The 27,296-nt window shown below is 41.7% G+C and overlaps 1 protein-coding gene across 1 annotated transcript in view; it reads right to left on the reverse strand.

The window, feature by feature from the left end:
* The window catches only part of CACNG7 (calcium voltage-gated channel auxiliary subunit gamma 7), a 52,241-nt gene extending 25,977 nt beyond the window's left edge, over positions 1 to 26,264 (reverse strand). Inside the window, exons 1-3 of the mRNA XM_078650935.1 lie at positions 26,069 to 26,264; positions 14,468 to 14,554; positions 10,873 to 11,013 (exon numbers count right to left, since the gene is read on the reverse strand). Of these exons, the coding sequence (XP_078507061.1) occupies positions 10,873 to 11,013; positions 14,468 to 14,554; positions 26,069 to 26,264 (424 nt within the window). The remainder of the gene's footprint in view (positions 1 to 10,872; positions 11,014 to 14,467; positions 14,555 to 26,068) is intronic.
* Between the last annotated feature and the right edge of the window lie 1,032 nt (positions 26,265 to 27,296).

Genomic DNA, 27,296 nt, shown 5'->3' on the forward strand with positions numbered 1-27,296 from the left:
CTTTTTATTGTGTCCTTGTATCTCAGTTCCTCTGTGAATTTTCCCAAGTTCATTATTTGTTTCCTTGCTCCCCAGGTAAAAACCTTTGCCTGGGACGCTCTCAGGGCCGGCTTTACTTCCATTCTCTCGTATTCCGATATACACATGACATTGCATGTTGCACCACTGTCCAGTATAAAATCTGCTTCATGCGCTCCTACTCTTATCTTGGCCTGGTCCGTCTTTCCTCTGGTGCTTCTGTCTGTTGGCTGTGTTGTCTCTCCTGCTTTTTCTTCCTCGCTCCGCTCGATGTGCACCTCCGACATGTGGTATAATCTTTCCACTTTCACTTCTTCCTCTTCTTCGCCTGACCCTCGTGATGAACTTCTCCTTTCATTGTCGATATACCTGACATGTCTTGTTGTCGATTCCTGTTGTCTTCTTGTTCTCCCCTTGTCGTCGCCTCTGAATTTTGCGCCTTTGCACATACTGGCGTAGTGATTTCTTCCACCACATCTTCTGCATGTCTGGCCAAATGCTGGGCATGGACCTCTGTGTGGAAATTCCATTCCACACTTGTAGCATGTTCCTTCAGGTCGTCTCCTCTCTTTTTGTTCCCTCCAGTCATTCTTCCATCGGTCTGTGCGATATCTGTTTGTCGTAAAGTGTGCGTTTTCGATTTCAACACTTTTCCCTCTTTCCATTTCTTTGGCATGTTCTGTTGCTCTCGCCTCTGCTCTCGCTAGGGATGTTCTCCAATGAGGTCGGTTCCTTTAGTATTCTTGCTCTGAATCCGGTGTCACGACAGCCTTCTATGATCCGTAGTCTGATTGCTTGCTCGTTATCAAATTTGTCAAACTCACAATGTGTTACCAACTTTCTCAGCCTTGTTGCGAAGTTGTCTAGTGTTTCGCCGACTTGTTGACATGCAATGGTAAAAGTATATCGTTCGAAGTCAATGTTGCGCTGTGGGTCGAATTTGGCTGTTAGACATTTCTTTAGTTGATCATATGTTTTTGTTTCCTCGGTAGGCAGTGTCACCAGGAGTTCTTCAACGTCATCCCCTGCTAGGTTCAACAGTAATCCTCGTTTCTTTCCCTCTGCTACATCTGTATCATCTACATATCTTTCAAACCGTCTGATCCATTTCTCCCACCTTATTCCTGTTTGTGGCTCCGACAAGTTGAAAGGTAGTGGTGTCCTGTATTGCGCGCTGGGCTTTGGATCTGCCATTCTTTCCTTCTTCCTTTTATCTGCACTCTTTCTTTTATTTCCCTTTTTTTTTTGTTCTTTATTTTATTTCAGTCCTTTCTTTATTTTCCTTGTCTTTTCTGCCTTTTCTCTCTGTGATCTCTTTCTTTGCTTTGCTGTATTTGGCCTCTTCTGGGCTTTCTTGGTCCTTTTCCTTGTGTTATTTCTTTGTCTCTTTGTTTTATTTCTTTATGTCTCTTTCTTTTCTTATCTTTTCCTTTTTCACATATGTATGGTATTCTAGCACTTATTTCTGCCTTCTTTTTCCTTGCTTTGTATTCTTGCCTTTATTATCTTTCTTGCGGTGCCTCTTTATTCTTTATTTGCCTACTTTCCACCTTTGTTTCCTCTATTTCTTCGTTGTTTGCGCTGTGCCTGACTCTTTAAAATGGCCGCCGCCGTTTCCTTCAATTTGATTGGCTCCTGCGCCTGCTCTTAAGATGGCCGCCGGTGTTCTCGCGAGACTTCGCGTCCAATCAACGCGATGCCTGACTCCAAAATGGCCGCCGTCTTTTCCTTCGCGGTGATTGGTTCTCGCGCCTGACTTGAAAATGGCCGCCGAGACTCTCGCGAGAGCTTGCGCCAATTTCCTTTCACTTCGCGCTTTCTATACAGCGCTTACCGGAGTCAGCAGTCTTCTTCTCCGCATCAGTCGGGGTGGGCTCCCGCGTCGATGGAATTCTTCAAGGCACTTCTCTCTTCTTTCTTCACAACGCGATCCAGGGTGGGCTCCTGAGTTCAAGTCACGAATGGGCACACGTCGAGTTCGCCCTCGTCGCCAGTTGTCTTGTCCTCGCCGTGGGCACCACACAGGACAATGACCCACAGGACACAGGTTGGTGCAATCACATATCTTTATTGGCTTTGTAGATGCAGCTGGCTGTACATACGTCCGTCCCCGTGGTCGCCCTAGTCCGATCTGCCCTCTTCCTGTCCCCTGACCGGATGTGGTGTCCGGTGACCTGGTCACCTCCCTCATGACCCGCAGGGTCCTAGTGTCCTGTCCTCACTCCCTACTTGTCAGGTCGCCACAGAGACAACCTCAGGGCAAGGGTTTAGTTGGATTTCTTCCCCAGCGCACTTCTTTCGTGTAGGTACTCTGGAAGCTGGACCAGTGAATGGACAGTGCTTCTTAATTACCCTAAACCAGCCAGCAAGTTCAGGTAGGTGTAAGGACGCTCCAGGAGAGAAAGGTCTGGCAGGAAACTAACACTTGGAGCTGTGCTAATCTGCCCTCAGTATGAAGCTGGAGAGAATAAATATGGATTATAACTGGGGAAACATAATTAATGAGCAAATGTGTTGCTGTGAGGGCAAGATGGCTTTAACTCTGCAGATTACAGAGTGAAGGGTTCAGATGTTGTGAATGTAAATTGATACTTGTATAGCACACTACTCACCCGCAAGGGTCTCAAGGCGCTTGTACAAATACCACTGTGGAACCCATCCTGGCTTTCGCTGTGAGGTGTCCACTCCTGGGCACCCCCAAGGTGGAGGCCAGGCGTCCTTAGTGTTGTGGGGGCCGTTGTGGAGATTAAGCCAGCTATTGCCCAGAGTTGCATAGTGGGACTCCATGATTGGAATAGGCACCGAGGTGAGAATTATCAGGTCCGTGGAATTTTTAAGCCCAAGACCCGCCAAGGTGGGGAATTGAACCCTGGTCCCAGGCTAGACCTCTGCATCAGGGTCTGCCGCTCTAATCATTGAGCCACACTTCTCCACACATGTTTAGGAAGTGCTGAACAGTCTGTTGATAAAGCAGAGAGCGCTACGTTGATGGCTGGATAAAGAGATGTGTGAGAGGCATCAACAGTGGTGCCCCTGTGACTCCTGGGCAGCTATAACCTTTGAGCACCAAGATACGTCGGTAGCTGGCACAATACTGCTATCCGTTAGGACAGTGAGCCAGATTACAGGACAGGCGAGACTGAATTTACACAGGGAGAACATGTGTAGTGAGTGATTGTATGACTGAGTAGGGTTGGAGAGTTGTAGCAAAATAAGATCTCCTTCCCAGAAGCACAATAATAACGCAGGCATTGCTTGGAACTAGAAGGTGAGATATGTCATGTCCACCCAATATCTTTATTAACTTGCTCTTTACCTAAGACGTAATTCTGCAGTTCAGTTATTATTAAATGAGTTACCTTGATAAATTGTAGAATGGCCCTGGGATGATTTTCTTTTAGAACTAACAAAAACGTTTCAAAAACAATTGTGAAAGTGAGCATTTTTTATTGTCGCCTTAGGTACATCCGTTTAAGGGGGGCTGACATTGTATCCCCCTGGTTGAAGCTGCTGCTTTTTAAAAGTGAGATATTGCTTAACTGGGAATTTGTTGAGTTGCAGTTTACTTGTAATGTGCTGTTATCTTTACTATGAGGAATTCGTTTTTTTTTATTAACCAGCTCAATTAAGCAACTAGTGATAAGTGTATCAACATACATTTATGCGTAGGATGTCGGAATTCCCAATTACCTGGAAGTAAAGGCGAACACGAGAATCGTGCAATAATAACATTGCCTAATAAGATTGTTCGTAATGGAGGGTATAATTAACTAGTTAGCTTCGAGCATCAATTTTGTTCAGGAGGGTTAGCTTATGGTTGCTCTTTCTGCCCTCCTCTATTGTCCTTAAACAATGTAAAGGGAATAAATACGATTATGATTTAGAGTGATGAGAAATTATATGGGTGGTGGTCAGAACCAAATCTGCTCAGTAAGGGAAGGAGAAAGAGAGATATCCCTGTAGGGAAGATTGTTCTCCATGAGTGGCTGCAGGAAGGCAAAGAGAATCTTACATTAGGTAGCTTTGGAGGAGAGAGAGGGAAAGTAAGCAGAGGGTAGGAATTGCAACCCCAAGGGGAACTGAGAATGACAGCGATGTGGGGGAAGCGATAGCTTGGGCGGATAGTTTTAGGACTTAGGTTTATACAGGGCAAAGAGAATATATCTGTGTGTGCTTACAACTCTGTCCATTCTGTGCAGGGCAACATTGAGGCTGTAAAGGGTAGCTATAGACCAGATGTGTGATCTGGTTCGAGGGCCTGCTCCCTGATGAGGAGAGAAGTGAGGGTTTGAGGGCCAGGCACAGACAAGGATTTGAGATAAGTTAGGTCGGGAGGTCCTGTTTTTATCACAGCATAATTTCAAGAAAAAGTCTGAGAGTGGAAATGATGGTCATGGATCTGAGTGAAAATGTATAACTGAGGGGGGAGACCACAAGGACCATGGGCTCAGACTGATGTAAACTGGATTGAGTCATCAGAGTGGTAATTCCTGGGATGTGGAAAGTATATATGTCTACAGTTGAAAGTGCAGAGTCTACTGCAATGTGACCATTGGTTTCTTTATGCAGTGACTGTGTCAGATACTTGGCATTGGGTAATGGCTACCTCTTGGTTAATGTGTGAGTAGGGATGCACACAGCGAGCAATTCAGCCCATTGGGGAAGTGTGCTCTGTCCCAGACTCGGTAGGTGCATCATTTTATAAGGCGTCAAAAGGAGAATCCTATTGATAAAACCTTAGACTTGGAGAGGAAATTTATTAATTGGTAGATGGGAGATTGGTATTGTAAGGTCCAGGCAGAAGTTGGAGGATCCCACACGTGTATTTATATAATATTAAACATAAGTTTGAGGTTGATGACTGTAGGTCTTTTAACTGACTGTGGATTTAGGGTATTATAAACTCTGCCTATAATGTCTGCATTTGTGGTAACTTAAGACTTTGTGGGGTCTACAGATAAATGTATGACCCTGGTGTATCAATTTACAGACTGATCGTATGTTGTAGGACTAAATAACAGAAAGGGTTAAAAAGCACAAGATTTCTGATATCCCTACAGCACATGTATGACTTAGTAAACCAAGAATGGGAGAACTCAGATAGGGCTCTTGTGTGCAACTAAGTTACTACATTTGAAAGGAAACATTAAAAGGGAAATATTAATATGCACAAAACAACACTACAGCGACAGCACATAGTAATGGGCTAACTCATCTAAGCAGTGGTTACCATTAACATGACGCTAGAAACAAAGAGTTTGCAAACGGCTGACAGTGGCGTAGCTAGAAATATGACACCCATGGTGGCCCCTACTTTTGCCACCGTGGCGGCCGAATGTAAGTGCGGGGATGCTGACGATTACGGCCTTTGTCGCACCATGATGGCTGCAGGTAAGAGCAGGGGGAGACCGCTGTCCCCAAAACTCATGACCGCCTCCCCCCCCCCCTTGCTACACCACTGCAATCTGAATTTCCAAGTGTTTGACAAATAGGTTGAGATAGGCAGCTTTCTACAGCGTCATTACGTAAAATAAAATTATAAGTAACACAGGTTTATTATCATTTTATTTTTCTTCAAAGGGCCAAGCCCACGGGGCGGGGACATCGTGATGATGGGCATAGGAGGAGCGGTGAGCATTGCTGCTAAGTGCGCATGTGGGTTTGACCAGCCATCTAAGGATGGCCAAACTGGCATGTGCACTGAGATGTCTCCAAACCGAGCTGCGTTGCCCGGTATGAGACAGCAGGCTCAGGCTCCCAGTCCCCTTGTGAGCACAAATACAGGGCGCTCAGTTCAATCCTGGCACTTCTCTCATGCTGGCAGCAGCATGAGAGCAACGCCTGGATTGGCTGTAGGGGTGTCTGGGAGGTTCAGCCTGGCCTGCAGTGGAGCCAGAGGAGCAGAATAGCAGCAATGCAGAGGGTGCCTGGTATGTTCTTTTTTTTCCATGTGTAGTTATTGTCGTCATCCCCTCCCCCTGCCCCACCAATTTTCCCTGACACCAGACGCTCCTGACATTCTATCCAACACAATTGTTTCTTCTTTTGTTTGATAACTTCAAAACAAACTGACAATTCTATTTGACATTTTGGCACTATTAAAAGAAGTACTTATGAGACTTCCTGTCATCAGATACTTTGCCAAACTGCAAGTTAAGGGCGACACCCCATAGACTAAACGTTATTTAAACACTTGCAGCAGTTAGTGCACTCGCCTTAGCGAGTCTGTAATATGGGGCCCATTGGAAAAAGCTCAGTGATACTGACATACACGATATGGGACTTCAGTAGGATCATAAATGACTGCACTGTAAAAGCCCCAAGATTAGAACCTGCAACCAGCACTTACTATAATGTCCATAGGCCGGTCCGGCTAGAACGCACGAATTAGCTGTAGCAATAGATTGAACAATCAAAATGCTTCATTTTAGCTATGTGTGATGTGGCCGATGTATTGGTAGTTGTGATTTGCTCAGGGCAAGAACGAAATGAACGATATTTTTTTTTAAGAGGGGCATAAAATATTATTGCATAATCATTAAAAGATGTAGAAACTATGATACCCTAGCAAAAATGTATAGCGTGCTCTCCAGAACTAGGCATTCTTTAAACATTATGCTATTATTAGGAGCCAAAATTAGTTGGTACTCCGAAGGTATTGCCTTATCTATCCTTTGTGAATCACCAACCCTGCATTTGTGCAGCCCGAAGCCACAACGACCTGGGATTTAATGCATATAAGTACTTGCAAAATCGCTACAATTGTGATTATTTTGTGGTTCACTAAAACAGCAGCATTGTGACATATTTAGACTGAAAGTGCAAATCTCAAAAAATTGCTAAATGTGCATCAGGCCCATAATGTCTTTTTTCCTAAAAACCGTCAAGAGAATACTTACATCTGTTGGGAAAGAAAGCTATAACGAATAAGTAACATCAGGCTGACAGCCTTGTGAAGGGAGATAACCATAGGATTATACTGCATTGAAGACTGACGTAACATGGGGACATGTGTGTGGAATGTGTGGCTCTACCAATGTGTGCAGCAATCACTGGATTTATTCAAGGTACTGTAATTTTAGAACAACTATAAGAACAAAGGTGGTGTTGCCCCAAACATTTATTAGCCCTCCAAACACTGTCACTACATAAATATTTTAAAGTGAGTGAACACTGACAAGTAGAGCTTTGAATCTCCTTTGTATCCCCAGTCGAGGCCGGCATCGCTCACAGGTGGTGGGGTGGGGGGGAGCGGGCACGAGGGTCATCCGGGGGGTGGTCGCAGGGGAGGTCGCGCATGGGGAGGCGTTAAATCTACAAAAATAATAATAATAAATTAAACTTACCTTGGGGCCGACACGCAGCAAGCCAACATACACATCAGAACCATTCGGGTAAAGTCAGTGTATATACCACATTCTCATGCACAAAGCGTCATATCATAACTATCTACTGAGATTCTGGTGCTTGAAAGAAGAATAGACTGTCAGTCACCCAGCAAAGAGGAAAATGGATAAGTCCTTCAAGACACCCGCCTGGCCTTCAAAGATCTCACAGAATACGATTTTAATTCAAACTAATCTACACCAACCCCTTTAGAATGAAGTATTTACAGGGATATTTTAAGACATGGACAAAGTGGTAAATCGCACAGGGTACCCACCTTCCTGCCCCCACCGCCCCCTGAGCAGGGCCGGACTGGCCATAGAGGGCACTGGGCAATCCCCCGGTGCGCCGCACGGGTGGGGGCCGGTTTTGGGCCCCCTGGGGCCGTTTTTGTTACAGGGCCGTTTTTGCAGCATAGCCCCCTAGAAAGAAAACTTTCTCCAAATCTAACTCACTTCTGTCTATTTCCTTATCTCAACCTCTCTGCCCACCTCTTCCTATGAGTTTGTGCCTCTTTGCCAGGTGGCATTTTCAGGATTTTTGGGAGCCATGGACCGAGCTGTTTCAATTGTTTTTGTGTGAACCTTGATTCTGAAAGTTTGTTTGGCATCATACAGGCTTCAATTAGCATTGGATGGGTACAACAATTACGAACTGGGACCTCAAAATATATCTTGCCACGGCCCTCAAAAACCTTAAGACGACACTACAGAAACAACTGTTGGGCTGCCCAGGTGGAATGGAATGGCTTTCAGATTGAGAATGTGCCACAATTACATAATAACGATAACACTATATAAATGCATTTGTCCGAGCTGAAAGACAGGGTGGCTGGATAAAACCTGGCACAGCAGTTGCCTAAGTTTGCGTGTGTTTGTTACAGTGGTGAGGGATCAGCTTGGTCCAACTGAGGATTTCAACTTCCTAGACACAACCCTATTCTTTTACCCCCACTACATCCCTGTGATTTACTCTGGCTCGTGTGTTGGAAAGTCATCATAGAATTAGCTCACAAAGTTTTACGTTAGGTTTCCCCCACTTCGTACATTTTTTAAAACATTGACATCGTGATCAATTTCATACAATTGTCAAACTTTTAAACAAAGATTCAGGTAAAAACGACACAAACAAGTATGCTTTGCAGCAGAAAACCACACAAAATCAATTTTTTGAAGAATAATTCTCCTGCAAAAAAAACCCAACATTTGCTTAACTAAACCACGTCTTTAGCTTTCATGAAAATGCAGTTTGTTTTCACACAGTTCCTAAGTATGCTAATCGGTAATGTTAAAGCTTTGGTGCAAGGGACCTGAAGCAGCTTATCACGCACGGGCCTGGGAAATTTGACAGCTATGTGCCTATATGTTTTCACAAACACACACAATGGCTTGTTGGAGGCTCACTTCACATCCACTGTGCCTGTAAATCACTCTCTTTGGTATTTCTGCATGCCTGCAATGTCTCTAAGCTCTGAAGCAGCTGAAAGATGCCATAGAAACACCCAAATAAACAAAACACTACGCTTTAGTAACCCTGGGCATAGTTTGCGCAGTAGCGCTATGCGTAGCTACACAAAGTGCACTTCGCACTACGCACGCTACGCGTAGCTACGTGAACTGCGTAATGCAGTAGGGAAATGCTGTTCCTACTGATTGCACAGTGCTCGATGCTTGTCGGCACTCTGCAATCATTGCAAACGGCATCTTGCACAGTACAAGCGGTTGTTTTCTGTCACTCAAGTAGATTTGTACTCGAGCATCAGCTTTCTCAACGCGGACTGGTAGTTTCTCATCGTGCGCGGTCATGAGCATACGTGACCACTCGCAATGAGAAACCTGGCCTTCTCACGTTGAGAATCTCGCCGGAGGTTTATTTTCCACACTCGCGATCGGCAACTTGATGTTGCTGATCGCGAACGAGGAAAAAGTCTCGCAGAGATGTTGATTATGCTCGCTCGCAGTCGCCAACTTGACATTGAGGACTGCGAGCAAGCAAAAAATGCCCGCTATGCTACGCGTTTTTGCACTGTGCTACGTGCAATTCACGTAGTGCGTAGTAGCACAAACTATGCACGCTCCGCGACCGTAGTGTAGTACTACGTCCAGGGTTACTCTTTAGTACAGCTAAGGAAAGATTAATGCTTATGTTATATAAAACTGGCAGTGGGCGTTTACACAGAAGCCACATTGTAGGTATTTTACCACCTATTACCAAACTCGACTACCTGAAATCAATTCTTGTCTCCCCCATTTTTCCAGGCTGCACAGTTATTAGGCTCAGCACCCCAAGAAGGATTTGAAGGACTGCTGTTGGATCTGGAGAATTCAAAAGCTGCCGGGGAGGGCCCAGTGTGGTCCCTTAGGTCCACCCTCTGAACTGCAGATGAAGATGGATGTGCAGTGAAGGTGCAAAGGATGCCCCAGAGAAGTGGCAGGGCATGAAGCTGGAGGCCTATAATGTAAGAAAGTTGAAGGATCTAATAAAATACTGAAGCTTAAGCGTTTAAAAACAGGAATGTAATCTGCAGACTCTTGCTCATCATTGTTGTGTTTTCTTCTTTCTCTCCCTGTAACCTTGTGGTCACAGTGCCTGTGGAAGTTCACAAGGGTAACATCACATTTACCGAAGGAAACGTGATCACACAAGGGGCACCTACTGAAGAAGTGTAGAAAGCTAACCAAGCTCACAGACTGTGCCCACATCTGTGCCATACATTACCAACCTGACTTACCTTACTAATATTATAATACCCACAAAATTGCCGGGCACACAAAGATCTTTGCAGCAGTGTCTTATTTCAGTAAGATAGCTTAAATGCTGTCTCTTTGTAACCAAGTAAGTAAGCTAGAACAGACTTGTCACTTTTATCTTTGTTGCTAATTTCTTTGCAGCAGATTTTATAAATTTAAATAAATGTACAAGTTGACTGTCAGCTTCGCTCCTCGTGACTCCACCCCTTTTCCCCTGCCACACCTTGACTCCCAAATTATGGGTTCCTGGAGTAAATGTGTTCTAATTCCAACGTTGACCTGAATCATAGGAAATGTTCATTTCACAACAGCATGATATTCACTGGCTTGCAGTTTGTTCAAATAACTGCTTAATTATTACAATTTCAATTCTTTACTGATAATCTCTGGTTCTGGACTAAGCGAGGCCCTTGTTATAGTCAGGGAATGACAATACCATCCCCTGCACATTGATACATTGGTGACTTTTCCTATTCCTCATAGAGTAATTAATGTAAATATAAATAAGATAGGGTTGATAGGGTGTTAGTGATAGGAAAACACCTTCCTGTCTTTACTCTAAGAATTTTAGAAATTCATGAAAATTCCATTAAATCCTGGGTTTTAGTTTAAATGCATCTTTTAATGAACCAAAAACTACCCCATCCCTCTGCTAAGCGTGTCAGCTCAAATATAAATAAATTTCAACCCATCCGCATCATTGACTTCTCAAGCTCACCAGAAAGGATGAAGAAAATTCCAGACACAAAAGCGAGGATGGTCCTTTGAGGTCGGATGTGCCCAATGTTGCTGATGACAAAGGCTGTGAATACAAGGAAGAGGCTGACCATGGGGAAAGGCGTAGCACTGCGGATCGTCTCTGCAACAAAGGAGAAAAAGAAAACAAGGAAAATGAGGAAACAGACCGACTACAGAGCATGAAAAAAGGTGGGAGGGAGCCCACAGCCTAACATACCAGCACGCAACACGCCCAGAAGCACTCTGGTAAATACGGTGCAGGAGGACACTCACTTTATTTGAAAGTCTTTGCAGTGTACCCATTGTTGGTGCAGCCAGTGATGTGTTTCTCTAGACATGTGTTTCAGGTTATTTGTCCTTATTCAGTAGGGAGTAAGATCTGCATTTGGGCATGCTGGAAATGCTGCTCTCAGGTGTTTTACCTCTCCCAGAGAGCAGGTGAATCCCAATAAGCTCATCAGCCCAATCACTCAACGTGGAGCCAATCAAAAAGTGGGGGAGGGAGCAAACTGCCTGACATACGGCACACAATCCGCCCAGATGCTCTCACCAGTCACTTACACTTCTCATTCTTGTAGTAAGGTTGGTAGAATATCAAAGGTTCAAATGCACACTTCCTCTAGTTGTACTGTGGAATGTAAAGCTTTTCTTAAAACAAAAATGTAATAGTTTGTTGGTCCAATTTCCACAGAGAAATCTACTTACACAAACCTCAAAAGAGTGGGACTATTGTAAATTTCAGAAACATTGTAACTAGTGTGGGAAAATTATGCACAAAATAACGCATAATATCATGGAGATACTTAAGCAATACAATTTGATGGCAGATGAGAACTGCCAGGCCTATTCAGATTGCACTTGCCTTTCCAACAATGAACAAACCAATATTTGTCTTTCCTTTAAGATCCTCAAGCTGTCCTCTCCCCAGATTCTTGGGAATTTACTCACTCCCTACGCTCCTTCTCGTCCCCTGAGATCTGCTTGTCAGAACCTAGTGGTAGTGCCTCGGTTCAAGTTGTGTAGGGCTGGAGGTCGATCCTTCCGGGTTAAGGCTGCCAAACTCTGGAACTCTCTTCCCTCCCACATCCGTGCACTTGACGATCTGCTTGCATTTAGGAGTGCCATCAAAACTTATCTGTTCCCTAATGTTTGCTAGTCTTTCTCTCTTTCCTGCTCTGTTCCTGTAGTGTGTGTGGTGTTATGTGTCCATTTGCCTGTTCAAAAGCGCCGGGACGCCCCTTTGCTGGGGCGGCTGTGCGCTATAAAAATGTGTATAACATAACATAACATAGCATTTACTAGCCATTGAACAACTTCAATGTGAACTTATTCACTGGAGAATAAGTATATCTTTGTTGAAAGGCACCCAATGACTTATTCCTCATTTCAACGCACACGGAAAGATACACTTACTTGTAAGTCTTCCACTACTCAAACCCCACCCTTCCACTGTACCTAACCAACAAAATGTTCTTGTGTATGTCCAGAGTAATGTCCTGCATGCTTCTATAAAAGTAGAACAGATATATGGGGCTCAGGTCAATTGGCTGTACCTTACGGGAGTAGGAGGTCCTACATTTAGTACCTAATGTAAATATATCTCTTAAACCCAGACTCTTTCACTACAACACTGCCATACGTCTTGTAACAAGCTTAAAGGTCTACAGTTTTTCAATTTCTGTAATACTCTCCACAGACACATGATTGGATTTTAACTTTCTGTACTTTCGAGAATTCTTTCATATGTTAGGAAAGGCCAGACCTAACAGCAGGAGAGAAGAAGGACTGAAATTCTGACCCTGCCATGCGAGTCAGGCCCTTTCAAACAAGGAATGTGCCTTGTGTATCCCAGTGTTTCAAATTCTCCAAAAGATTGAAAGTAGGTCTTGTGTGGCCACAATATGTATGCGTCCTGACTACTGTGTTCACCCCCAAAGCTACCAACCTTGGGTGAGAGTCTAGGTCAGCCAAAGTGAAGTAGCTTGTTCCAGCTCCTCCGAAATCCCCAACGTTTGTCCGCTCCCAGAATCCATCAGCTCAATAGAGAATGTGGCAATGTGGATACTAGGTCAATTTTATGACTAAAAGAAGTTCATACCGTGGCACAACGTCAACAGGCTACCACAGAGAAACTATCTGAAAAAGGGAGTTGTGGTTCAATAATTAGTTAATTCGGTCTCACTGGATGTACAGCACATGCCCTGAGACCGCTTTCATAAAAACATGGACAAAGCATATTTACATTGCTACTGACCTCTGCCCATATTGTGAAATCTTATATGAACAATTTAGTGTGGATGATTTAAAATGGCTGATTAAACATTTGAATCAATTGGTGTTTTTGAATACTTCAACTTTTTCCACTAATTAAAGAACTACAACAACTTTTTTAAAACCGTTCCTATGTGGCGCTCTATTTGACATTCTGCCACTGTACAAGCTTTTAATCAAGAGGTTTTAGTACCTTTACCCGGGATCCTTTGAAGGAGGCACAGTAAACAAAATGTTCAACTGGATATATTATAACGATCCTAAGTGCACCACAAGGGTGTGCTATTCAGATGGTGAAAATGTCCTGGCAACAGTCAGTTTCCGACAGCTGCACGCCTAATTTCAGATAGAGATGATCAATTTGCATAGAATGGCATCCCTTGGATGACTCCTTACTTCCCTCATCTCTTCCCTGCGGTGCGTCCTGATTTATGAACCACCAGCGCTTTGTCTAAGGCGGCTTCTCCAAAGCGCAGCAATTTAATTTTGGCTTTTTCAGGGTGGAGGGGAGACTCTAAATTTGTTTAATTATTCAAGCAAAAATAGTGATATGAATGATTAAAGTTGACCAGCGCATTCTATCTGTGGTCCTGTTCACCGTTGGTATGATAATCTGGAACTTGGGTGCATATTGTCAAAGCATGGTTGCAATTCATAAAGGAATGTGTTTTTTGGATGAACAGTTGGATGCATCTTTTGTTTTTCATGGATATTTGGTTAATGTGCACAATTACATACAACATGATACACATTACATACATTGATGGAAGATACTTGGAGACTCTGCTAGATCGCAAACATCAATTGGCGATTTTAGTAATTTGAATCATACCCTGGCATTACATTTCACATAGTCACATCGTATTAAATATCACACACATTTACAATTTTGGCCCTTGGGAGGGTAAGTGATTTGCCCAGAATCAATCTTTTTACCAGTAAGAAACCGTTCTTTGCTTGAAGCCCAGGGCCTCCACCTCCAAAGTCCACTGAATAGCCACTAACCCACAAATTCTCCTACATTACCAAACTTTATCAATCAATCATTTACAAAAACTACTTTAAGACGATGGATCAATTGCAAGAGCAAAAGCCTAGTTTCCAATAAAGTTAAAAAAAGGCAAGTCTCATCCAAATTTTTGAATGTTTATGTTAATGGAGTTTTATAAAAATTGGATTTGTTTTATGGAGAGAAGTGGAATATGCAATCAATTCTATCAGTGTCAGTAATAATGTGTATCACAGACTGAACCATTGTCCCTAGAATAATAATTACAAATGAAACCAATACTTTTCCAACTCACTGAGGATATTGGCCGTGTTCTCTGTCACAATATCTGTGTCCGGGCCATGGAAGAACTCTGACGCCACACATCTGCCCTTCTCTTTTCCTGCAGAAATAATATACAGAAAGGGTGAAAAGTAGGTCTTTTTTTGTTCCAACATAGATAGGTGAATGTACTTATAGAGAAAAGACATTAATGACAGTGAGTCCCTATGCATAAAAAAATATATAAAACACGGGTTTTAGGTCACTGAGAACAAACAATCAACAAGCTTTCCATACCACTCTACATCATTATTAGAAGGGCGTGTTGGCACCTTGACCAAACAGACAGTGACATCTATTCCTGCTTGCAGAATATACAGACATATACATTTTCTCCTTTAAAAAAAATAATAATTTGAATGCGCTCAATGCTGGTCTCTCATTTTATGGGAATCCTACTGCCAAGGCCTGAATTGATCAGAAAACATGACATTCATTTAAATGATGCAATCGTACCCCTCTCTATGCATGTGCGGAAGGCAAAATCCTACACCTTCTACAGCAAAAAAGAGCATTTCAGCCGAATATTAAGTTGTGCTTAGACAATGCGAAGCATTTCCATGGAATATTCCGCTTGAGCTTTTTTTTTTTTTTCAATTTTCCTGAGCTCCGAGGGGTTCTCCCCAGTGATCGACGTAACAGGCTTTTTTTTTTAATTGTGCGTCTTTGGCGTGACCGCGCCCTGTGTATTTTTAGTCTCCTTAAAATTGATGTGCATCAAGAAACGAGTAATCTTTCCTTTCAGTGCCTGTCTGCAGCAATCTGACAGGCTCTGATGAGCCCAAAGCAGCATCAAAGGTTTTCATGAATTCCCTTATGCAGGGATTTCTCTATCATTTGGTCTATAAATAGACCCTGCTAACAGAATGTATTAATAACATTGGAAGAGGGAGAACGAGGCTGGCTACTGCTGACTTTGTCTTCCGTCCTCGCCTTATCCCTCAACTGACTGCATTGTATAAATCAGGAAATATATCTCCATTTTAGAACTTGAGAGAACAGCAAGAAGGGATATGTGTACGGACCATCACTTGCACATTTTCACTGGACAGTGGACAAGTGGGAGGTTGAGATTGGGGAGACTGTAACAGTGGGACGTTTAAAATGCTGGGAGTACGTGACATTTTGGGAAAATATAATAATGTACACTTATTTTTGTCAAATGTTAATCTGACATTTAGTGCTATATTTTGCCACAGAATGCGGCATAGTGACAATGCGATTTAGTAACAGCTTTTGACCAAACGATACATTTTTATTCTAAATATAGTTCTGGTCGTCTGCGTCCCGTGCTATAATTATACCACAAACAGTTGCATATTTATGCAACATGGCATACTGGCATCCTTTCGGAAATTTTGCGTGACACTTATAACGCAAAATTCATGAAATTACGCCTGCATAATTTGAGTTTGCCGTGGCCTAATTAAAGGACCATTTGAAATGCTGAGTGTGACGGTTTGTACAAAATAATTTGCAAACTGTTGGTGTAGATGAAAGGTGGAAGCAAAGTCACAGATAGGTTAAATACATAGGTGCTGATTACTGTCAAAACCCTCTTTCTATATGTGTTGCAGAATGCAGCACACATTGAAAGAGGAAGTAACAAGGAGAAATAAAGATATTTCTCATTGTTATGTCTCACCTGGGAAGGGGTATCTTGTTCGCGTATTCCCCAGTTTACCAGTTCTGGTAAGTCTTGAAAAGTGCCAAAAGCCATGGCAGTTGCAATGGAACACCAAAGCAACGCCCATGGAATGCCTCCCTGACACAGAGTAAGACAATGCAGTGATTTGTGCTGCATTGCTTTACTCAAGCTTTATGACGCCATTCAGGGCCACGCAAGGTGGCCTTGTGTGGCTTCATCAATCTCTCTTTTTTTTTGCATCACCCTTGCACTGCATTGCGTGGTGCAAGGGCGCCGTAATAGGACTTATAAATATGGCCCTTAGTATATATATATATATATATAATGTAACCATCTATTGGTTCCCGATAGCAAATTAATCCAGATCTTCTTTCTTATGTCTTTGTAAAATCATGTTTGAAAACTTGAATTTCACCAAAAAAATACAAAAATGAACTTATTTAAGCAGCCTTGCAGAATGTTTGCCAGTCATATGTTCTTTGATTTCCACAACAGGTCTTTATGTGACTTGGCTCTTGGTTTGGCTCTTAGGGTGAGCTCTGGCATGGCTATCTCCACAAGGTGTGTTGCTTGCCTGCCTCTATTTTCTTGTTGCTGTCTAGTCAACAATGTTTATGTAATCGAATGATATGATATTTGATGGTCATATATTTCTTCCACTGATTTGAGATTTGTTTGTTATATTTTAGATATGGGAAATACATTTAGGCCACAGCCACACAGCAGCCCAAAAGCCCTGTTAGGACTTTGGTCGTCGGACCAACATTGCACCGCCATAGCCGAAAGGGAACCACCATTCCCTGGTGCTCCTGTGGTGGTCTAAGGGCAGCAATATGCTTTGTGGTGCACTGAGGCACCGTCAAGCATATAGCTAATTTCCTCACTGCCAGCATTGTCATCGAGGTTCTTCCGCTATAAAAAGGCTAGCGGTGATGAAAGAAAGGGGGCCTACAGGGCCCCCTCTTGCCCCTGTACACACTGGAGCATGCAGGGGGGGCACATGTTGTGCACTCCTGTATATCTGCATCCTCAGTTCCTGCACAGGAAGAAATGTATGGCATGGTGCATTCCTTCCTGTACAGGAATGTGCACTGGATGTGCCATGGTGGTGCTTTGGCAGGCTCACCATGAGCATTTTAAACAGCTGCGCAGTGGAACCGCCATGTGACTCGCCTGCCAAAATACAAAAAACGTGTAATCTGGCGGGTGGGCGGTAGCAACTCTTGGCGATGGGGGAGACGGCGGTGAAAAGTTGCCCGCCCACGCACAGCCAAAAGTCATAATCGGGCCTTTAGTATTTTGTATTGTCATAACTTTATCTGTGGGTTAAATCAACTGTTAAGGCACAATAAATCCTTCAATCAATCAAAATAATTTACCTCGATTATTTAGAACCATAAATACTATAGCATTTAAAACCCTACATTACATAAAATAAAAAATTCTTACAATCAAATACAATTCATACAAATATAATTTTATTCATATGATTAAAATGCATTTTAAAATCCAAATTTTTGTTAATGATTTTTTATTGAATGTTAAAAGAAGTAAACAGTACAAGAAGTTAAGCAATATATAACGATTTAAACAGAGCATAGAGTTAATAAACTCATTTAGATGAAGGATCTCCTAAAAAAACAAAGAGTTATGGATTACAAATCTAGTTACAAGAAATAGTGAATTGAACCAATAATATTTATCTATGTTTTACAAGTTTTTTACAAAAAAGGAAGAAAGAGAAAAGGAAAAGATGAAAAGAAGAAAGAAAAGAAAGGGAAAGAAAGAGAAGAAGTAGAAAGAAACCAAGGATTTTTAGGGAAGTGGTGGGTGTGAAGATAGAAAAGTAGTAAAAGGTAACCACAATAAATTAGATTACATTTTTTGAGAGAACAAAGAAGATGAGACAGTAAATATTCTATGTTCATCACAGATAAGATTCCACCAAGCCAATAGCCATAATTTAGAGTTATCTTTCCAACAAGTCAGCATAGCTTTAAAAGGAAGTGTAATATAAAGATCAAATAATGCAGATTTTGAAGAAAGGTTAATAAAATCAGCAGATACAGTACCAAGAAAAACATTTTGAATGGATTACAGAAGATTACATGAAAATATCAATAACGATTTTGATAATATAGATTTCCAAAATGTATTCAGTTTAGGACAATAATAAAGTAAATGGGTCAAAGTACCATCAGAGGAAAGACATGACCAGCATAGGAGAGAGACAGAGGAATCAATTTTATGAAGGATGGAAGGAGTGATGTGAGGACTATTATATCCATAAAATAAGGACTGTGTAATATTGGCAGCTTTGAAAGTATTAACAATGTTATGCTACAATTGATCCCTTCGGTGGACATATAATGATTGAGATAAATATGTCTCCCATAGAAGTTTGATAGAGGATTTATTCCTCTTAGGGAAGTGGGAAGAGAGAGACTTATATATGATAGATACTTTGGGGATGGAATCACAAGTAATGCTGTATATCTGTGTCGTCGGAGTGAATGGGGTAACGTCAGAAGCAAAGTTGTTGCTAGTAAAAAAGATTGAAGCACAGGAAGTAGTTGGTTATATTGTAGTAGGCAAGAATAATATATTGTTCTTGCAACCGAGGAAAATATAGAATGGAGTTGTGAGTGACCAAATGATAAACATGAAAAAACCACTTTTCCTTACATTGTTTGAAATTAAATGATTTATGACGAAATTTAATAAATGTATTGTACCAAATAGAAGATGCAAGGAAAGATTGACAAAAGTCAGACCCTTGGGTAAAAATTGTATATAAACGATGTTGTGAGTATTTTAAAATTGGATTTTTAGATATGAATGTACAATTAGATATGAAAACATCACAAAATGAAAATTCATGCAATAAAGAATGTTAAAAAAGAATCCATGTTTGTATAGGAGAGTCATGGTATTGTTTGGTCAAAGCATAAAATTGTCGAAATAAAAAGGCAGTTTGATACAACTTAAAATCAGGAAAATGTACACCACCTTCGGTCTGAAGTTGAATTAGCTTGGACAAAGCAATAAGGACACATTTATTATTTCAGAGGAATTTAGTACAGATAGAAGTGATTTGAGAAAAATATTAATTAGGCATTTTAAAGAGTTACATATATAGTATAAAAAGAACATGAGGAACAATCACCATTATAGTGTTATCTAATCTACACCACCAGGATAAAAATTGAGGAGACCAGGAAGACAATAGATTTTGAAGTTTAAGTTTTAAAACAGTAAAATTATGAGCAAGTGTATTGGGTATGGTGGGGGAAAAAACAGAATCCCAAATATTTAATATTAGGGGATACCTTGTAAAATTAGTGTCATCAAACATATCATGAGAACAGGAAGAGTTTAATGGTAAAATCTCAGTTTTAGAATGATTGTTTTGTAGTCAGAAATACAGAAGTACAAACTAATCGCCAGTAAAAAAAGGTTCTAGGGAAGTGGAGGGATTAGAAATATAGAACACAATATCATCTACATAGGCAGCGAGTTAGCTTTCTAGGGAGTTGAATTTAAAACCAGTTACAAAGGGATGACATCTGACATGTTCAATAAAGGGTTCCAAACAAAGAAGAAAGAGCAAAGGTGAAAGAGGACAACCCTGTTGAGTGCCTCTATGCAAATTAAAATAAGGGGAAAAATGACCATTAACAAATCTCCTTCTGATATCAGACTCAAAAAAAGATGTATCTTCTGTATATAGTAATTCATAATAGGATTTAAAGTTTTTAATAATGTCAGAGTCAGAGGACATCATATTGTTATTATGCTTTTTACGAATAGGGCCAATAGTTTTCTGTTCCAATTTGATTTTTAAATAATTGGCCAACATTTTACCAGCTTTATTTTGGCCTCCATGGTATTTGGATTTAATTTTAAGAAGGACATTGCATGTGTCGACCATAGCGATCTTATTCAGGGCAGAATTAGCTTTAATAAATTCCTGTAAGTTTGAGGAGGATTTGGAGAGGAAATAGGTATGTTCAAGAGCTTTAATGCATTAGAGAGCAGAGAGGTATTTAGAATCAGATACCTTTTTCTTTTTAGCTGAGTAGGCAATAGTGAATGCCCCGAAGGAAGCCTTAAAAGTGTCCGAATTGTTGTGAGCAGAGGTATGTTTGGAATGAATGAATTGAAAAAATTCATTAATAAAGAAGTGACTTCCAAAATAAAGGTTTGGTCTGATAGTAAAGAATTATTAAATCACCAACGTCCCTGTTTAGAAGTATTAAAGGACATATCAAATTAGACTTTCTATGAAAAAATGGGTCTAACCAGTCATTAAAAATCACCATCAACTAACATCCAAATTTATGTACACTAATATTTTGTCGCGAAATAATCAATTAATTCCTTCTTATAACTGTCACTATCAAAAATCTGCAAACCACATAAGATATCAAAGGGGACGGTAAAGAAGGAAGATAAAACAAGGTGGGAGACATGATCTAAAATGATACTCCATAATTACAGGAATAATGTCTTTCTTACGAAGCACAGAGCAAATGTTCAGAAAAAAAACCAAGAAGATGATGCTGGTCTGTCTAGATAAAGTTCCAGAGTTAACTAGAAACTGCCTTGAAACTTTTCTCTTTAGAAGGAAATAGCAGCACACTAAAAAGGTCACATCTCAATCTAACTAGAAGAAATCTCAAATGGCTACTCTTAATCCACAAAAACCCAATTTAACTGTTAAAGATATTTCTGTGCTGATTCTGTTGGTATTAATCCACTCCAGCTAAGAGTTTATAAATTTGCGAATCAGTTGATACATGAACATTTTGATTTCATTCACAGTGAATATTTTGGAGAGAAGGAATTTGTTCTGTTAAGTTACTTGACATCAACTTTGTATAATGTGATACAAACTAGGATAAGGCATAGGTTTAAAATGGCTGACATGGATGGAGCAAGGCGGTAGTGAACGGTGGGTGCTGATACTGGTTTTTAACTGTGCGACTGTCAAAGAAAGATTACACACATTTCTGTTTTTTTTGTGCTTGATAAACTAATAAAATTGTTATTAAAACAAGCATTTGCAATGCAATAGGTCTCGCATTATGAAAGTTTGAGCTATTGGTCTTGTAAATGACATTTTTTTATTTATGTGTTGATTTTGAAAATAGCTAAATTAATAGCTTTGTCATTTTCAATGCCAATAGTTATAACTTTCGCACATGTGACGACTATAGCATTTGTAATGCAACATGTTTTGTATTTACGTGACTTAGATGTATTGATATTACAAATAGCAACGGCTTTTAATTTTTTAAAATAATTAATACTTAAATAAAAGTGATTGTAATTTATATTGGCAATAGCTTAAACTTTTGTAAATAACGTAGGTGAAGATTATGTTCAGTGTATTTTATTGTGATGAAAATCCAAGAACAGAAGTGAAATAACATCTTTTTGTGACATTTGTAATAAAGCTTGAAACATTCAGAGAACATAATTGAACCAGTTGTTGTTGAATGGTAGCACAGATTGATGCTGTGATGTCGCGGAGTGATGCTGTGGTGGTGCTGAGTGATGCTGGGATTGCGCTGAGTGGTGCTGTGGTGGTGTTGAGTGATGCTGTGGTGGTGCTGAGTGATGCTGTGGTGGTGCTGAGTGATGCTGTGGTGGTGCTGAGTGATGCTGTGGTGGTGCTGAGTGATGCTGTGGTGGTGCTGCTGAGTTCTTTCTGCAACTGCACTCTGCAACTGCACTCTGAATCTGCACTCTGCACTCTGAATCTGCACTCTGCACTCTGAATCTGCACTCTGAATCTGCACTCTGCACTCTGAATCTGCACTCTGCACTCTGAATCTGCACTCTGAATCTGCACTCTGCACTCTGAATCTGCACTCTGAATCTGCACTCTGCACTCTGAATCTGCACTCTGAATCTGCACTCTGCACTCTGAATCTGCACTCTGCACTCTAAATCTGCACTCTGCACTCTGAATCTGCACTCTGCACTCTGAATCTGCACTCTGAATCTGCACTCTGAATCTGCACTCTGAATCTGCACTCTGCACTCTGAATCTGCACTCTGCACTCTGAATCTGCACTCTGAATCTGCACTTTGAATCTGCACTCTGAACTCTGAATCTGCACTCTGAACTCTGAATCTGCACTCTGCACTCACAATCTGCACTCTAAATCTGCACTCTGCACTCACAATCTGCACTCTGAATCTGCACTCTGAATCTGCACTCTGAATCTGCACTCTGAATCTGCACTCTAAACTCTGAATCTGCACTCTGAATCTGCACTCTGAATCTGCACTCTGCACTCTGCACTCTGCACTCTGCACTCTGAATCTGCACTCTGCACTCTGAATCTGCACTCTGCACTCTGAATCTGCACTCTGAATCTGCACTCTGCACTCTGAATCTGCACTCTGCACTCTGAATCTGCACTCTGAATCTGCACTCTGAATCTGCACTCTAAACTCTGAATCTGCACTCTGAATCTGCACTCTGAATCTGCACTCTGCACTCTGCACTCTGAATCTGCACTCTGCACTCTGAATCTGCACTCTGCACTCTGAATCTGCACTCTGCACTCTGAATCTGCACTCTGAATCTGCACTCTGCACTCTGAATCTGCACTCTGCACTCTGAATCTGCACTCTGAATCTGCACTCTGCACTCTGAATCTGCACTCTGAATCTGCACTCTGCACTCTGAATCTGCACTCTGAATCTGCACTCTGAATCTGCACTTTGCACTCTGAATCTGCACTCTGCACTCTGAATCTGCACTCTGAATCTGCACTGTGAATCTGCACTCTGAATCTGCACTCTGCACTCTGAATCTGCACTCTGCACTCTGAATCTGCACTCTAAACTCTGAATCTGCACTCTGAATCTGCACTCTGAATCTGCACTCTGCACTCTGAATCTGCACTCTGCACTCTGAATCTGCACTCTGCACTCTGAATCTGCACTCTGCACTCTGAATCTGCACTCTGAATCTGCACTCTGCACTCTGAATCTGCACTCTGCACTCTGAATCTGCACTCTGAATCTGCACTCTGAATCTGCACTCTAAACTCTGAATCTGCACTCTGAATCTGCACTCTGAATCTGCACTCTGCACTCTGCACTCTGAATCTGCACTCTGCACTCTGAATCTGCACTCTGCACTCTGAATCTGCACTCTGCACTCTGAATCTGCACTCTGAATCTGCACTCTTCACTCTGAATCTGCACTCTGCACTCTGAATCTGCACTCTGAATCTGCACTCTGCACTCTGAATCTGCACTCTGAATCTGCACTCTGCACTCTGAATCTGCACTCTGAATCTGCACTCTGAATCTGCACTTTGCACTCTGAATCTGCACTCTGCACTCTGAATCTGCACTCTGAATCTGCACTGTGAATCTGCACTCTGCACTCTGAATCTGTACTCTGCACTCTGAATCTGCACTCTGAATCTGCACTCTGAATCTGCACTCTGAATCTGCACTCTGAACTCTGAATCTGCACTCTGAACTCTGAATCTGCACTCTGCACTCACAATCTGCACTCTGAATCTGCACTCTAAATCTGCACTCTGAATCTGCACTCTGAATCTGCACTCTGAATCTGCACTCTGAATCTGCACTCTGCACTCTGAATCTGCACTCTGCACTCTGAATCTGCACTCTGAATCTGCACTCTGCACTCTGAATCTGCACTCTGCACTCTGAATCTGCACTCTGCACTCTGCACTCTGAATCTGCACTCACAATCTGCACTCTGCACTCACAATCTGCACTCACAATCTGCACTCTAAATCTGCACTCTGCACTCACAATCTGCACTCTAAATCTGCACTCTGCACTCTAAATCTGCACTCTGCACTATGAATCTGCACTCTGAATCTGCACTCTGAATCTGCACTGTGAATCTGCACTCATAATCTGCACTCTGAATCTGCACTCTGAATCTGCACTCTGAATCTGCACTCTGAATCTGCACTCACAATCTGCACTCACAATCTGCACTCTGAATCTGCACTCTGAATCTGCACTCACAATCTGCACTCACAATCTGCACTCACAATCTGCACTCACAATCTGCACTCACAATCTGCACACTGCACTCTGAATCTGCACTCTACATATGGTATGTTATGCTTACATACGCTCCATATATTATCCATGTATATGCCACATTTAGTTAAGAATATATGTTTAGTTACATTTCTTTGTTTGTATACCCTTTTATGCTGCTCTAAAGTTTTTCAATGGGTGAAATGCGGAGCCTGGGTAGCAGGAAGGAGAAGATAAGAGAGTGCATCGAGTGCGGACTTGTGAGCAAGCGCCTTAAGCCATCAGGATGCTACTTCAAGGCACGTAGACAGGGTCGTAATACCCAATGATACTCGTAAAGGTAGCTACAAAAAATGGCGTTAGGTTGTGCACACACCCTGCAAAGATGCGTGTAGCGCCTGAAGTCACAAGTTGAACCTGGTGTTGTTCGCTACAATAGACGATAGTTATCAGTGAGGTTTGTTCCACCATGAAACGAAAGTTGGCTGCCGAGAGTAACAAGGAAGTGCTGGGAGGGGGGCTGCGCACCAACTGAAGTGCTCTGGTTGCACGGCCTGCGGCCGTGTGAAGTGATAAGCCTTGAACGGCCTGCGGCCGTGTGAAGTGATAAGCCTTTGAAGTATGGGAGTGTGGGAGGAGTGCTGCTACGGCCTGGGGGAAGCTGGCTGGGGAGGGGGAGGAGAAATGAATGTAAGGCTGTGGGGAACAGAGTTTATGGCCCAAAAGCGCGTGCCTGTGGCCACGTGAACTTCAAGAAAACTGCAAGGAACGAAGCCCTGGTTTGACGAGGATTTCGAGCACTTGAATTCTCGATCCCTCAATGCGCTTGCGCGCATTGTAGGTCACGAGACCTAAAAATGGCTGCCTTGGACTGAGCTTCTGTGCTTCTTGTCTCCAAATTATGCTCCAGAAATATCTGTAGGTGTGTCTTAAATTTCAATGGGAACAGAAGACCTTCCTCTTACTTACACACCCTCTGCAGCAAACTGTTTGCTTTAAAAATAGCAAGGCTCGGCCAAGAGTTGAAGGTGTGTGGGAACGAGGATTACATCAAATAGTCTTTTTTACACTTAAATATATTGGTGTTGCCGTAAAGTCATATGACACTCATATGTGCAGGGCAGTCTAATATGGTGGTGAAACAGGCATTCCAGTTTTGGTCATGCTTATATCGCATGTTTCCCTGATAGATGCATGAGTAACTCATCCAGTCCATTTTTCTCTTTGCATTCTGGTACTTGTAGTCATGGATGTATAATAGCACAGAACTACAAACCCCAGAATGCCAAGAAAGCTACATAGCAATAGACCTGAGAGATCTATGAACTTTGCAAGTCACAAATGAGTAGATCATCTAATCCTACATTTCTTCTTTGTATTCTTGTACATGCATTTTGGATTTTTTTCCATTAGAAATGCAGGGCAACAGTGACTACAGTGGTTAAAAAAGGACTGGTTGAGAGAAAAACCTGAAAATAAGCAAAACACGAGAACGCTGGTGCAGTAGAAAAGGCATAATATATATTGTTATGAGAATCGTGCAAATCTAACAACCCAACAACTCCAGATAAATCTACTCTTTAGAGCTAAGATAATTGCTTCCAGTCACCAGAAAATCCTGACACTAAATTAGTGAAAGTCTCACCAGTCTAACAATACACAATATACAACAAACTTATGAAACCAATAGTGATTGTACACACCCTTTTTAGAGATCAAGTAATTGCTTCCTACCCATAAAATCATAACACTTAAATAGCCCAAGAGTCCATTTCTGGCAATCAGATTAACATCACAATCCACCATTTTATGTAGAAGGCTGCCATTGTCACAAAGCATTCATCAAACTTGAAAAATAGACACTGTGTGATTTACCAGCAATAAAGCACACCCGCCACAGCCCTGCATGGAGTGCCATCTTCACTTCTTGGGTCTGGTTTTGAGGCAGAACAATGCCCTCTTCGACGTAGAGCCAGTAGTCAGTGCTCACAGCTATGCCCACCAGGAGGAGGCCACAGGCTCCAAAGACGCTACTGAGCAGGGTCAGTGCTCGACTGCTGCAGTTACTCATCCTAGGAGGCAGGGGAAGCCGAGCAAAGAAACCTCGGCACAGCTCTACCTAGAAGACAAAAGGAAGAAAACAATATGTGAGTTCACCTACATCTGGCATTAGTGGTAAAAATAATCAATCCAGCTATTTGCAAGTTTTAAAATATATTCCATTAGTTAACTGAACGTCATTATTTGAATAGTAATGCTTATCCCATTAGGCTGAGGCATTTGTTTGTTATCTCCGCTCTGTGAATCAAATACAAAGTATGTATATTTATTTCTAATAACTGAATTTATATATGTATCCATGCAAAGTAATATGCCATAATGTAAATTTTGTGAAAAAGTTAATGCTGTTTTAATATCTGGAGATAAAGGATGAATAGATTTTAATATGTTACCAAAATATGGTTTACAGAGCCTAATAGAATAATATTGTGTTGTATGTAATTAGGTAAATCATCTGGATAAATAAGTATTTCTTTATTAAGGGAATGCATTTCTGCATATAAAGCATCTAATGGATCCATAATATAAAAAGTAAATCTTGTGTAGTCCATGTATTTGCAGGTTTATATTAGTTATGAATAATTGCAAATGTTCTATTTGGTAGAAATTGTTTGCCTCTTGAATTGCTATCACATTTTTCATGCCATGTATTGAGTTTGGTTTCCGCATGCAACACCCATGGCTTTTGACATATTCAAAGGATCTGTAAACTTAGGGGTGCGTCAAAACTGCACGCTTCCCCTAGGGAGGCGTAACACAGAGAAATATCTTTATTTCTCCTAGTTTCTTCCTCTTTCTCTGTGGTCTGCATTCTGCAGCACCCACAGAAAGAGCAAAAAGCCTCCATGGATTGTTTTTCTGCAGGAAGTTTTCCCTTCCTGCATATAAATAATCCTGGAAACAATGCAATGCACTATGGTGCAAGGGAGCATGTGTTGGCTCTAAGCACCAAATTGTGTGCTTGCGCTGGCTGAAAGGACAGGAATGCACCAAATCTTGTAAATACAGTGCATTCCTTCCCTATCAAATTGGTGTAGGGCAG

This window comes from Lissotriton helveticus, chromosome 7 (assembly GCF_964261635.1).
Source record: "Lissotriton helveticus chromosome 7, aLisHel1.1, whole genome shotgun sequence".
Classification (NCBI taxonomy): domain Eukaryota; kingdom Metazoa; phylum Chordata; class Amphibia; order Caudata; family Salamandridae; genus Lissotriton; species Lissotriton helveticus.